Source organism: Dromiciops gliroides, chromosome 2 (assembly GCF_019393635.1).
Source record: "Dromiciops gliroides isolate mDroGli1 chromosome 2, mDroGli1.pri, whole genome shotgun sequence".
Taxonomy (NCBI): Eukaryota; Metazoa; Chordata; class Mammalia; order Microbiotheria; family Microbiotheriidae; genus Dromiciops; species Dromiciops gliroides.
This window is the reverse complement of record NC_057862.1, coordinates 135,849,404-135,864,757: the sequence shown is the minus strand read 5'-3', so window position 1 is coordinate 135,864,757 and position 15,354 is coordinate 135,849,404. Positions and strand designations below refer to the sequence as shown.

The window sequence follows — 15,354 nt, the reverse complement described above, 5'->3', positions numbered from 1 at the left end:
CTGGATCTCAGTTTCCTCACCTAGAAAACAAGGAGGTTGAACCAGAATCTGAAGCTCCTTCTAGCTCTAATGTTCCATGAATTTCTGATACTTCAGCATCTCTAAGACTCACTAAAAAGCAAGGTCCCTCTGGCCATTTGAATATAGGTATAACTAGCCGGAAATGATTGAATTTTCACCCGTGGGTGCTAATCTTTCTGGCCTTTCCATTTTTTCTCATAAATCTGACCTGTCTTGATCTCTCTTTTTTTTTTGGGAGGGGGGGGTGAGGCAATTGGGATTAAGTGACTTGCCCAGGGTCATACAGCTAGTGAGTGTTAAATGTCTGAGGCCAGATTTAAACTCGGGTCCTCCTAAATCCAGGACTGGTGCTCTATCCACTGCACCAACTAGCTGTTCCCTGTCTTGGTATCTCTTAACCTCATCTCCAGAGAACCATTAGATTTATCCTAAAAGTTTACTTGGATACATTTTATTTCTGTCCTTAACTAGCTAGATAATCTTGAGTAAATCATAACACCTCCATTGAACCGTAATTTCCTAATCTGTAAAATAAGGGAAATTAGCCTAGATGTTCTCTAAGGTCCCTTCTACTTTGGTATAAAACCAGCTACCTTATGATATACTGTTTAATATTAAGTATCTTCTGCTTAATTAGCCATCTTCTATCACCTGCTAACCCATTCAACTGAATGGTGTAATAAAATGTTATACAAGTTTAAAGAAGATATCTTATGTTGTTATATTTTATATTCTTATGTTCTTTTATCTTATATTCAAAGTGGGGAAGGAAAATGTTTCTGTGTTATTATATATTCCACCAGGTAATGTTGTGCTGGCAAAAAACCAACAAAAAACTGCAGACTATGACTGCTCAAATGATTGTACCTAGAGGTAAGAGGACTAAATGCAGTTATATTTAGGGGCTAATGGAAGTTGAGGAGGTGCAGATTTAGAGCACTTATCAGGAAAGGTTTTAATGCCCACATGATAACTGGGATTTGGCAAGGTCTACTAAACCAAGAGATAAAATGCATCACTAACAAAATTCAAAGGAAATGAGAACTGATAAAAGTAAAAATACATTTCGGAAGAAAAGGACAAGATAAATAAACAAAAATCCTGAAGAAAACATACTAATATCCCCAACTACATTTTGGAGTGTTTTAAAAAGCCTTTTCTAGTTCAAATGTTTGATAGGACATACATGAAGACAGGGTCGATACCATCAACTGCAAGAGCTGGAATGGACTTTAAAGACTATTTAGCCCAATCCCTCTCATTTTACAGATATGGAAACTGAGCTTCAGAGAGAATAATGGGCCTGTCTAAGATCACCCAAGTGGTAATTAGAGGAATTGAACTCGGGCCCTCCAACTCCAAATACAATGCACTACTGTACTCCACTTGAACTTGTTGTAATGCTGGTCCCTAGATAAATGAAATTTTATTGTATATGTCTTTATAGATAAGGCCTGAATAAAAAAAGATACACCTGTTTTCTGAACCACATGGTTCTGAATCATTTTCTGAATTGTATAATACAGACAATTTGAAGTTAGAAACACAGCTATTCCTCTTAATTAACAACAACAAAACCTTCCCCAGGCTTGGTATCCAGAGAAATATGACTGTTCCTAACTCCTAAAATGCCTGGTGATCCATAAATGAACAATTTTCTATCTTTCTTCTTTTTTTTCAACCTTCCCCCCCCACACACACACACACCAAGGAGCAGTAATAATACTTCTGGCAGTGGTGCCAGGTTTTAATACAAGGTCCGGAATTTAAATTTATGCCACGGTCTGAAATGTAGCACATTAGTGACAGACTTCTTATAGCTAATGTTTGCCATCCAAATTTTCAGTAGGGTAAGTACTTTCAACTAGGCATCTTAGGTAAAGTTGCCATAATGGGGAAAATTTGAAGCAAATTACTATGAAATCATGAAAGAAAAAAAGATTGTAGTCTCATTATCAGTAACTGTCAAGAATTTTAAAGAGTTGGGCCCATGGGAATAAAGACTGTCAGAATTCACTGAGCTGTGACTTCCATGGGAAGCTTACATATATCAGCCCTGCTTTTTTGTAAAAGTGCTGTAGCAAACCAGAAATGTCACATTTTAGACACATTTTAGAGGGATTGTGAATCAAGATTTCTGAAGAACAAATGCCCCCTTGAAAAATGAAAAAAAAAACCCACAAAAGCTAGAGAGGCACAAACCTGAATATTCATCTATTTTTATGAAGTTTTAGTAGACTTATTATTGTCCGTGGCCCTGAAATATAAGATTTAGGGCTAAAAGAGACTTCTGAGAGGTCCAAATCCTCCAGAAAAAGAAAGAAGTAATTTACCCAAGGTCAAAGTGCAATTTAATGATGGAATTAGGACAAGCATCCACCTCCTAGGCTGATGTTATTTTCTATTTCACCCTTCAGTCTTCCAGAAAGCAGAAGAAAATGAAAGGGGAAAAGTATACTGAAATCAGGTAATCACAGGTGAAAACAGGGACTTAATATCAGCATATAAATCATCTTAAATGCCTTCAAGTCCTTTACTTGTGTATAATAGCAACCCATTACTATTTAATTTATGTTCATTTGTCTGCATGTCATTATGTTGTTCTATATCAGCGTTCTCTATCGTAAACTGTAAGTACTGAACACCCAGTTCAGGCCAGTATTCCAGATGAGGGTGATGGCATATAGATAAGTAGGCTTATGTTTGTACTGGGCTCTTACCTACAGAAATTAGATCTCCCTTTTGAAAACCGTGTGAAAAAATGAAGACTGTACAACCAGTTATATCAATCATTCATTTCCCTGAAAATGCTGATGGCTTCCTAATTTATTTATGAGAGAATAAAGTTAGATTGATAATTGACTTATGAAAGATCGTCAGTACTAAGAAGAAATAAACTCTGCATCCCATGTTAGCTGCCTGTTGTTTTAGCAATAGTGGTTAATGATAAATGCCTTCAAAAATAGCCAGGCCAATGGCCTCCAGACTGTAGAGCTCTTGTAGACATTACCGGAGTAGTCTCAGTCTTCTCGGTAGAAGGAAACAGAAAGCCCAAAGCCCCAGGAAACACATAGTATGTTGGTCTCCTGACTCCACCCCAGTGACCCTCCATTAGCAAATGATAACAGTAAATGCATCAGTAAAATATGTCAAATACTAAGTCCTCATCAAATATTGAAAGTAAAAATATAATCTGACCTTTTGGAGTTATACCAATTAATGTGTTAACTCCCTTTAAAATTAGCAATTTGTTTTATAACTGTTCGACTCCAAGGAGTTTTCAAAGGCAAGATGGGTACAGAGGAAAAAGAGGCAGCCTTGCACTTCTTATTCTCTCTCATACTGCACATCTCACCTCCACACCAAAGCACTACCAGTGTTGCCTGTTGCAAAAGGGGCATGGGTTACTTTAAAGCCCTTGTAGGGAGTGCTGGGACATTTTCCCCATTCTCTCCTTCTCAATTTGAATATAATAATGAAGTAGGTTTGCCCTAAGATGTACAGGGCAGTGGATGTGACTAGTAACTAGAAGAGACTGGAGAAAAGAGAGATAAAGGGATGGAAGAGACAAAAGGGAGAGCAGAAACAAGTGAAGCAGAGGAAGAGGACTCTGGAGATTTTTGTTCTCACCTTGTACAGGGAAAGGACCAGAAAGATGGAAGAATATTCAAAACTCCTGCTCTCCTGGTAAGGACCTGGAAATACTATAAGGAATTCCAGGCAAGTAGAAAGAAAAACATTCAGGGGCAGCTAGGTGGCTCAGTGGATAGAGCACCGGCCCTGGATTCAGGTGGACCTGAGTTCAAATCCGGCCTCAGACACTTAACACTTACTAGCTGTGTGACCCTGGGCAAGTCACTTAACCCAAATTGCCTCACTCCTCCCCCAAAAACAAGAAAGAAAGAAAAACATTCAAAGCCCCCACTCTAAATCAGCAGCAAGAAATGGACCAAAAGAGAACCTAAGGAAAGACAGAACCTTATGCTAGAGAAGTCCTTAGATTTGGAATTATAAATGATTTAGGAAATTTTCACATATCTTTGGGACCAAGTGTCACTCATTCAAGGATTTGGGTTTTGTTTTTCTCTTGTTAATAAAACTTTATTCTATAATGTTATAAACTGCATGTCTGAGAGTAGGAATTCAGTCTCAGTATGTTGGGTAGGGAGTGGCAGAGTGCCACAAATACACATCTTGCCAGGTTTCCTGGGTAGAAGCCACAGGCAAAGCGAATGAGAAAATCCTCTAAAGGGTAACTGACCTTAGAGTCTCTAACAAAGGAGTTATATATTAGTGACATTTCATTTTAGAAGTCAGCCACAGCAAAATTATCAAGTGCTGGACTTGATAAAGCTACAGGGTAACATCTCTACCCTGGGTCATTTTGAATAATTTCCTTTTCGAAAACTCCATGGCTTGGGACAGCTAGATGGCACAGTGGATAAAGCACTGGCTCTGGATTCAGGAGTACCTGAGTTCAAATTCGGCCTCAGACATTTAACACTAGCTATGTGACCTTGGGCAAGTCACTTAACCCCAACTGCCTCACCAAAAAAAAAAAAATTCTTAAAACTCCATGGCTTGTATGAGGATTACTGTGCCCCAGGTAACAATTCCCTATCCTGATTATTCTATATAAGGGATCATAAAGATGACCAAAATTACAATCTAGCTTTTCTATTTACTAAAAGAAAAGAATGGATTGAAGCTTAACTTAGAAACCTTTCTGAGAGAAGGAAACAGGAAGGAGACCAAAACTATATATTTTCAACTCAACTAAATAACATTTTTTAAATTAAGCTTGCTTTTTGTCAACATCATAGCAACCAAAAAGATCTCAATAATCAAAATAAATGACTAAGATCAATAAGGCAGTGAGGAAGGAAACGATGAATAGGATATGGAATCCAAAGGCCTTGATTTCATTGATGACTCTACCAGTAAATAGTTAGTTCTGTGACTGTGAACTAGCCACTTCATGCCTCTGGACCTTGGTTTTATCATCTGTGTGCAGTGGGAACAAGGATCTTTTCTCAAGAGCAGGGCTGTTGGGCCCCTGTCCTTTTTCAGGGCTTCCTCCAAGCAGCCCTAGGGTAATTTGCATGGCCCAGACCAGCTGTCCTGGGAGAAGATGAGGGTGGAAACATAAATGGAAAGGTAGCTGGCTTACCCCCTTCTGGCTCCCTAAGACTACATGGACATACTGATGCAAGGGCAGGACATACCACGTGGATACTTGGAGAGGGAAGAGATAAATAGCACAAATACACCTTAACTAAGCTAGCAGTGGGAAATAGAGACTTAATTGAGGACAGTAGAAGGCAGTTCCCATAGCATCTGAAGAATCCTTTGTTTATGGAGTGTGTTTAAGAGATTCAGTTGTTGTTTTTTTTTTTAATGATTAAGTAGGTTAGAACCATTCTGGCTCTAGAGACATGAAAGAGATCAGCAAAAACATTGACTGGGAGTTGAGAGGTGAACAGGTGAACAATGGAACCTCTCCCTTAACTGAAGCCCCTACTGAGTCACAGGGACTATACAGGTCTTTGGAATGAAGAGAAGTATCTCCTTACCCCACCCACAGAAGGGGTAAAAAACCAACCAAACAACAACAAAAAAAAAACCCATCTCCTAACTCTATGAGATTCATATACCTTTTACCATGTAAAGAAGACCTGTTCTGTATGACTCCTTTCAAGCTTGAGTTGCTTCCAAGGACAACTAGGACTACACTGAGGAGTACTAGATACTAACATTTATATGCGTCATCTGGGTGGCGTAAATGAGCCAAAGGATTCTAGGGACCACTAACATATAGCCATGCCTTTTGTGTTAGGAGGTAGTCTCTTTCACATCAGTCATATGTAAGATGGAATTTGTTAGCTAATCAGTCTCTAATGTTAAAGGAATCCAGGATTCTCTGATTTTTCCCTATGACCCCTGAAGGCTCTATCAAAAGTGCTCTCAACCCACCTGAACTCTACATTAGCTCTTCCTCTGGCCCTCATAACAGCCAGAAGACAGGTCTGTCTACATTATACAACACATTAGTGCAATACCTGTGCAGCCTATATGCCATACATATGCCTTGTTAAGGGCTAAAATTCTAGCTAAACTGTCTAAAATATCTAATGAGTGGTCGGTAATAAATTATAAGCTTTAGCAAGAGTTAGACTTTTAAGCATTAAGGAGAATAAGAATTTGGTAAAGAGAGAGAAAGGCCTAGATTCCTATCTATTAAAGGGAGAGCACATTTCTAGCTCCACTCTCCACCAGAGTCCAGAGGAAAGAGAGTGAGACCGAGCGCCAGACTCTTCCTTCCTCCTCCCACTAGCCCGCGTCACTTCCTGACGCCAAAGAAAAGACTCCTGGTCTTGCCCTCAAAGACCTTCGCTTCATGGGCGGAACTCTTCTACAGTAAGTCTCCAGCAGGTGGCGTCATTCCAATCGTTACAGCCTGTAGTCCCATCCTGACTTCTCCAATTTGTCATTATTATTGCTGTGGTCATTGTTGATAACAATTTTATTGCAAATAACTAAAATATCCATGTTTTACAGCACACAAATCCCTTTCAGATATATCTCATTTGAGCCTTATTTCAAATCTGTCATATAAGTAGGGCAAGGATTTTCATGATGAGGAAATTCAGGCTCATAGATGTAACTCGCACAAGATCACACAGCTAGTAGATGGTGGGACTGGACTGGAAGCCAAGTCTTCTGACTCCTAATTAGGGGAGAGAATAGGGACTGGACCTATAATTTCATGGAACCAGGGAACTCACTGGTAAAGAAATTCCCACCAATTCAGGCTAGTATGCTCTCTGCAACTTACAGTGTTAGAGAATTGTCCAGAGCACTAAGAGATTAAGCAACTTCCCCAGGTTCACAAAGACAGTATTTCCAGAGGTAGGATTTGAATCCAGATTTTTCAGGCTCTACAGCCAGCTCATTATCCAACATAGCATGCCCCCTCCTTTCTCTCTCTCTGTCTCTAATTTCTTTGGTTTTTTTTGGGGGGGGGCGGGGCAATGAGGGTTAAGTGACTTGCCCAGGGTCACACAGCTAGTAAGTGTCAAGTGTCTGAGGCCGGATTTGAACCAGTACTTTAGCCACTGCACCACCTAGCTGCCCCCTCTGTCTCTAATTTCTAATCCCAAAATAGGGGATAGTTTTTCCCTTCTAACCATGCTCCATGTGAAGGCACATGTCTTTAGGACAGCTCACTGACTCACATCTCAAGTAGGAAAGAAAATTAGAATTCCACAGTTTTCCATTCATTTTTGCTTACTCTAAATTTAAGGCATCTGCTTAGGACTCCAAAATAATTGCCTTATGTACCCTCTGAAGATCTGTTGTATGAAGCCAAATCTTCAGAGATAAAACAGAGCAGAGGAATGGGTTAAATCTATCTAGTGCATTTGAGCAATAAAGATACCTGTAATCTGTATTAAAGAAGGAGGAAAAAAACAAAGCAAACCAGAGTTCTAATATGAATGTTAGTGATTCCATTGGATAATTTACTTGGCATTGTTTCATTTTGACTGCAGCTCTGGCCTTGAAATTCTAAGAGATGCTTTCTACCTTTCAAAATGTGGCAGTGATAATAACAATGATGTTTTCAAAGGAAGATAAATGTCTAGGTGGATTTCATATTTCTATCTTCAAAGAAGAAAGCATAAGACTATTTTTCCTTACCGGTAAGTTGCAACTTCAAGATTTAGGCCTGTTTTCACTTGTAATAGTTCCTGGTAATCCTTTAGTCGATCTGTGAGGGTCATGGTCAAATTCTGCTTTTCATCTTCCAGGAAGTCAATTACTCTCTAAAAAGAAAGAAGGGCTTTTATATTTTGGGAAAGATGTTTTGTTGAATCAAAAACTTGTGCTGACAAATTTCAACCACTATAGGAGAAAAAACCCATTAGAGCTTCTTAAAGATGTATCCCAGCCTGATTTCGAATATGGCATCTTATACACATACAAATATTTTAATAAGGCTGAAATAAAAATCTGAAATAAAGTATATTTCAATTAGCTTAAATGTTACATATTACTGAATATACAGCAATTTTCTGTCAACATTATGCTTTTATCAATATCATTTTTCCTAGTATACTATACTAAAGAAGGAAATTAATTCAATGAGTCAATCAAAATCCAGAGAATAGATTCTAGATTCAAATTTAGAGATTATAAAACTCATTTGTAAAAGCTTTAAAATTTCTTTTAAATGTTTATAAAATTTTCAAAGTTTTAACAAGTCCCCAAATCTAAATCAAGATTTTTTATTGGTTCCTTAAAATACAAAAACATGCTATTCCTGAATTATAAACATATAAAAAATTTTGCACTACAAATCCTATCATTTTTAAGTCCCCATCCAGGTAATATATTTAGTAACTGACTAAAATTAAATTTAGAATTTAAAATATTTAATTATAAAAATTAACATTCCTGAAAAAAAAAACAGCTCTTGCATTTGCCAAAATTATTGTTCTTTAACTCAACCATAAACATTACAATTGTTTCATTTCAGGCATTTTATGATTTTTTGCTTCTTAATGAACCTTAAATTGACTTTCTACCTGGAGAAAAGAATGATGAGAGTAAGATTTCATAAATAGAAATAAATTCATTTGGCATTCGACACTTTCCTTTTAAAATTAAAAGATATCATTGTTTCTTAATTCTAAATGACAAAATTGCTCTTTTAATCACTTACACTTGTAGTACTAAATGAGACACTTGTTAAAGGTTAGAATTAGGTGTGCTTTTCTATGATGCTATAGTTGCTAATATAAGGGGCTTGATAATTTGGTTCCTCAAAACAATGACAATTTACTATCACAGATCCAAGAATCAATCCCAATCATCATAATCAGATAAGCAGTTTTTGTCTCTTTTAAACTACATAGCTGATAGTTGCATTACTTTAATCACTTTAAAAGAGACAAAAACAATTTATAAATTTAATAAGTTTCTAGTTATAGGCCTTAGATCTATCATCTAATTAATCCACTTTATTTACAGATGAAAAAACGGAGGCCCACCCAAAGAGGCTAAAAGTCACATAACTAATACACAGTAGAGCTAGGATTTGAACCCAGATCATCTGATTATATATCCTTGGTCTCTTTCTACTGCAACTTTGACGCATTATCCTCAAGTGAGGGCAGGATCATTAGTTAATTGGTCAAGGAGGCCATAACTGAATGAAAATGGGAATCTCAGTTTCCTCATCTTTAAAATGAGGATTTTGGATTAGAAATCTCTAAGATCCCTTCCTACTGAAAATATTCAAAATACCTCATCAAATTGGAATTGCAGCATTTTCTTCAATTTGTCAAATTACATCACACCAATTAACAAGAAAACATACTCTATGGGGATTTTGCATGCCTACTTATGCCCTCAATACCCCTCCCTCTTGTTTTTTAAAGAAATTTAAAGGCCAGGCCCTCCCCCCCCTACTGAAATCTTGAGTCTGTTTTATAGAGATCATATTGTGTTAATCCAAAAAGAATTAACAGTCCTTTTAACAGTACTGATTGATTCAGCACTCTGCTGTTGATGAGCATTGCAAAAATGCTAACAGCACACAAATGAGATATTTGTGTTCATATTCTCTAATGCTCATATAATGATCCATTCAAGAAAACTGATCAGAAAGATTTTCCAGGCATACCCTTAATCAAAGAATTTACTCAATACAACTAAGTGGATTAATACATTTTGGGAAGTTTTTCTATTTTATGCATACAGGATTTTCTGGTTAACAGTGACAACTAAAAAAAACTCAACTGGTCAGCATTCCTGTTAATCAAGGTTTTGTCATATCAGCTTTATGACAAAAGCTGTTTCACTAACTCAAAGGGTCTTAGGCAACAGGGGATTTGTTTTTCTTAATGGTTGTCTAACTCATTATATTGAAAGTTTGGGTGGGGTTGGGGTACCCAACTAGATTACAAACTAAGAGGAGGTACCCTGTATTAAACTTCTGTATGCCCCAGAGAACACAGTACAGCATTGGGCACATGAAAGATGCTCAATAAATATTTGCTACTTTGACACCAGACTGGAAGTGTTATATAAGGTTTGTTGTCATTTAAGCAAAGGACTACTTGGCTTATAAAACTCATAAAGCTAAAATGTTTTAAGGGAGGCTAATCTTCGTAATACAACAATAGTTATGATAAATACATATTATACCTACGTTTGAAGTATTTTTACATTTATTACTTTATTCTTAAGAATTCTGTAAGATTAGTACTGCACATATCGGTCAACATATCCTGCCTCCTCAAAATATCCAATATTCATTTTTGTTTCATCTAAAAAGGCTACAAAATCAAAACAGTACAGAGTTAGCTCTTTGCTGCAAACTCGTAAAGTATGAAATTATGTAATTTTAAAATGATCACCTCAGAGAACCACTGCCCAAACAATTAGAATTATTTCCAATAAGGTCTGGTAGAGACTGGAGGAGGACTGCGCCAACTGCCCAGCCTATGCTAAATAATATACAACTCCAGGAGTCATTATTTACTTTTTAGAAAGTATGACTTTTGCTTTTCCTACGCTATTAACTGGATTAATATAAATCCAATGCAAGAGGTAGGGGTACGATCTTGTAAAATGTCACACCTAGTCATTATTTTTCATGATTCCTTAGAACTGGGTAGAGGGAGTAAAATCTGACATATGATTAAGCACTTTATCACATATTCCTGCCATTCCTATAATTTCTAAGGACAAAGAAGGCAATTCCTCACCACTATATATAGCTAAAGTGATGAGCCAAATGTTTTTTCTTACAAATTAAGATGGGAAGATACACGTTCCTTTCTAAAGGATTCCTGCCTCCAAAAGCCGACCCTGACACAGCAGGAAGAGCCCCACCCCCACTTGCTGGATGGAAATGTTTAGGGCCATTGCCCAGTGCAGTTTCTCATACGTTCCTCCTTTCTCCACCTCCAAACACAGACATGCGTGCAAGGGAGGATGAGACAACTTCCCAGCATTTGCCCCTAATTTGGTTTTCTCTGGGATCATTCCCTGGAGTGAACACTCCCTGGTGATTAGGCATATTTGCTACTGAAAGAATACCCTTCGATAACAGACTAGGAGATCACTTCACATTTCCCTCTAAAGAATCCTCCTATACAAAGTATTCAGAGACCAAAGGGAAGTTTCACACGTCTGAACCGCTGGCGCATTGACCCCGCCCCAGGGCGTCCAAAAAAGTCGCAGACTCATGGACTGCTGCGGGGGAAGGCTTGGCTTTGAGGTTGAGATGGAGGTGCAAACCACAAAAAGCGAAGATGTTATCCCAAAACCGTCACAAGGAAACGTAATTCAAGCAGTGTGGTATAGACTGGATGAGGGTGTCAAGGGATCTGAATTTGAGTGGTGACTGATATTTCCTAGCTGTGAGATCATAGGGCAAGTCACTTAACCTTTCTGCGTCTCCATTTACTCATCTGTAAAATGGGGCTAATCCCATTTACACGCCCTCCTTACAATGTGTTGGGGGAAAGCCCTTTGTGCGCCTGGAAGCACGATATCACTGAGTTTTTATTACACACCTGGTTCTCTTCCATCTCCAGGTCGTACTTTTCCCTCATCCTCAGGAGCTCTTCCTCCAACCTCTGGCGCAGCTGGTCCAACTCTTGGGCCTCTCGGTGCAGGGACTCCACTTCGAGCTGGCAGAGCCGCTTCTCCTCCTCCGCTTCCTGCCGGCTCTCCTGCCCCCGCCTCACCTTCTCCTCAAGCTCGCGCACCTTGTCCTGGTACAGCTGGAAAGTTTCCTGCCAGGACTCTGACACCAGGAGGGCGTAGCTGTCGTGCACCTCCTGCAGATTGAGCTGGGGCTCCCGGGGAGGCTGACGCGCGCGGAATTGCAGGGAGAAGGTGGACACCTGCTGCCGCAGCTCCCGCACGTCCCGCTCGTGCCCCTCCAGCAGGCGCTGGTGTTCGTCCTGCAGGCGGCCCAGCAGGGCTTCCAGGGCGGCCCGGGCGCCCAGGGCCTCCTTCAGCTGCTGCCGCTGCGCGCCCAGCTCGGCGTCCAGCTGGCCCCGGACAGCGCGCGCTTCCCGGCTCAGCTGCTGCAGCTCTTGCAGCTCGCGCCACAGGCTGTCCCGCTCCCCCTCGGCCAGGGACTTGTCCCAGCTAAGCTCCTCCAGCTGCCGCCTCAGGCTGCTCACCTCCGCCTGGTAGCGTCCCTGCCATGCCGCCCACCAGTCCTCCTCCCCTCTCCGGTTCTGCAGCTCGTCCAGGAGCTGCTGGTTCTCCTGCTCCAGCTGCCGCACCCGGGACACATACTCGTAAAGGCGGGCGTTGAGCTCCTGAAGCTGAGCTTTCTCATCTCCCCCCAGCATCCTCCAGTGTAGCATCGTGGCTTCGTTTTTGGGGGGCGGTGGAATTTCGGGATGAGAACTGTCCCCCTCCTGTCCAAGACTTGACCCCTCCCCCCACTTTTCCCCTCGCAGCGGAGGTGACGATCCAGCAGCTCCGGAGTCCTAGCGACTCTGGGACTAAGGCTAGGAAAGCAACATGACATAACGGAGGATTGGGTGGGGTTCGGTGAGGGGCCGGCAGGGCGCTGTCTCCTTGGCCAGGGTCTCCACCCAATAGCAGCACTGGACGAACCCCGACCACTATGGCCAAACAGCGCCCTCTGCGGGAATGACCCACCACTGAGACTTCGAGCCCCGATTCAGAACTTTTTACTCTTTTCTAACATCTGTAAACTGTGGAACAGGTTTCAACCCAGAACAAAACCCCGCTAAGTAGTGGAGTAGTGGAGAGTTTGGGGGCTCATGGAAACTGGCCTCCTGTTGGCGACACATAGAAACACACCAAGAACAACCATCCGATATATCTAAATGAGTTGATCTCCAAGGCCGACGCATTACCCCAGATTTGGTTAGTCTAGTTCTGGACCTCCGAATTAGGAAGATCCAGGTAGCAAGTAGCAGAGCCAAGATTCAAACACACAGATCTTTGGATACAAATTTAGACCTATACTAGATGAAGCAGTGTAGAATACTGAATAGAGAGCCTTCCTTTCCTCTCTTCCTTAACCCTTTGCAGTCTAGATTCTGACCTCATTATTCAACCTCAAAGTACTGCTCTCTCCAAAATTACAAATGATCTCTTAATTGCCAAATCTAACGGCTTTTTCTCAGTCTTTATTCCTCCAGACCTCTCCGTGGCCTTTGACACTGTCGATCACTCCCTTCTTGATATTCTCTCTAGATTTTCATGTTACTGTTCTCCTAGTTTTCTGATGACCTGTCTCCCTCTCCTCTGCCCCCTTTCCTGGATCTTCATCTCCCCAAGACCTGCTAACAGTGGAGCTCCCCCAAGGCTCTGTCCCTGGCCATCTTCGACCTTGATACTATATTGCACTTAATAATCTTTTGGGCTCTCACAGTTTCAGGTATCATCTCTATGTTGCTGATTTTCAGCGCTAATTATACAGCCCTAACTTCCTTTCAAGTCTCCAGTCTCATCTCTCCAACTGCCTTTTAGATATTCCCCAATTGGATGACCCATAGACCTCTTAAATCCAAAACTGAACTCATCATCTTTCCCCCCAATACTCCCCCTTCCTAAATTCCCTATTACTGTCTGGTGTTCCATCATCCTCCAAGCACCAGACTTGCAACCTAAGTATGATCCTTGACTCCACTATTTTACCCAGTCCCCCCCCCAATCTAATCAGTGGCCAAATCCTGTTGTTCCTATCTTTATAATATATCTCATATATGTCCCCTACTCTCCTAAGACAATGCCACCACCCTGGTCCAGGCCCTCATTACCACATGCCTGTCTCAGGCTTCTCTCCACTCCAATCCATTCTCCACTCATCTGTCAAATCCATTCTCTCAAAACACAAATCTGATCATATCGCTCCCCTACTTAATAACTTCCAGTGGCTCCCTCCAGTAAAATCTTCTTTTTGGCTTTCAAAGTCCTTCATAACCTGGCCACTTTCTGCCTTTCTAATCTTCTTAAACCTTACATCCCTTCCATGTACTATGTGATCCAGTGATGCTTATCTCTTGGCTGTTCCTCCAACAAGACATTCTATCTCCGAACTCTGGGCATTTTCACTTGATTGTCCTCTAGTCTAAAAGGTTCTTCATTTCCATCACCTAGCTTACCTGGCTTCCTTTAAGTCTCAGCTAAACTCTTACCTTCTGCAAGAAGCATTTTCGGTCCTCCTTAATCTTAGTGCCTTCCCTCTGAGATTATCCCCCAATATATCCTGTATATATCTTGATTGTAGACAGTTATTTGCATGTTGTCCCTAACATTAGACTACAAGTTTCTTTAGAGCAAAGACTGGTTTTTGTCTTTCATTGTATCTCCAATATTTAGTACACTGTCTGACATTTACATAATAGGTGTTAGTTGATAATATAATACAATAATAGTTAATAAATGCTAGTTGATTGACTCTCAGCCAAGAAGATCTGAATTCAAATCCCCCCTGGTATATACTGGATACATAACCCTGGACTAATCACTTGACCTTTCTGTGCCTTAGGTGATTCTTTAAGACTATAAGTTACAATGAATGCAATGGAATACCACTGTGCTGTAAGAAATTATGAAGGTAATGGTTTCAGAGAAATATGAAAAAACATAGGAATTGATACAAAGTGAAGGGAGAACAATTTATACAATAACAGTGGAGACTGAAGCATAGCTTCTTTCCTTCTTTCTTTCTTTTTCTTCCTTCCTTTTTTCCTTTATTTCTTTCCTTCCATCCTTCCTTCCTTCCTTCCTTTCTTTTATTTTTTGAACATAAAGCAGGAATTTGTTTTAAATGTGTCTATATATTTGCATTGAATTTTGTTTTGTTTTGCCTTCTCAATGGATGAGGAGGTTAAGGGGATGAAGAGAATTTGGAAGTAAAACACACACACACACACACACACACACACAAATTGAATTTTTAAAAAAAGACTAAAAGTCACAGAGAATGTGTCAACCTGAATTCCTGGAGGGAGTTTCCTCATCTAGCCCTTATCAGCAACAGCCATATCCTTGATAATGCCTTAAATTCCATAACAAAGTGCACCTGAAGAAAGACTCAACAGGTGTAAGATATACTGTTAGAGATACAACTTTCACTGAACCACTAATACAGATTCATGATAGATTCTCATGATACAGATATTGAGGTATTTCTGACAACATGGTCGCGGCATGTAAAACTTTCTCTACAATTTCCCTTCCTAAATGGGAAAAGTCCCAGCAAGACAGAATAACTTGATGATATTGGAAAATACCTCCTAGTGACTGGACTGTGTAGCCCTACTA

The 15,354-nt window shown here is 40.2% G+C and overlaps 1 protein-coding gene across 1 annotated transcript in view; it reads right to left on the bottom strand.

The window, feature by feature from the left end:
- The window catches only part of SYNM (synemin), a 47,653-nt gene extending 35,049 nt beyond the window's left edge, over positions 1-12,604 (bottom strand). Inside the window, exons 1-2 of the mRNA XM_043985371.1 lie at positions 11,607-12,604; positions 7,720-7,844 (exon numbers count right to left, since the gene is read on the bottom strand). Of these exons, the coding sequence (XP_043841306.1) occupies positions 7,720-7,844; positions 11,607-12,413 (932 nt within the window). The 5' untranslated portion in view covers positions 12,414-12,604. The remainder of the gene's footprint in view (positions 1-7,719; positions 7,845-11,606) is intronic.
- Between the last annotated feature and the right edge of the window lie 2,750 nt (positions 12,605-15,354).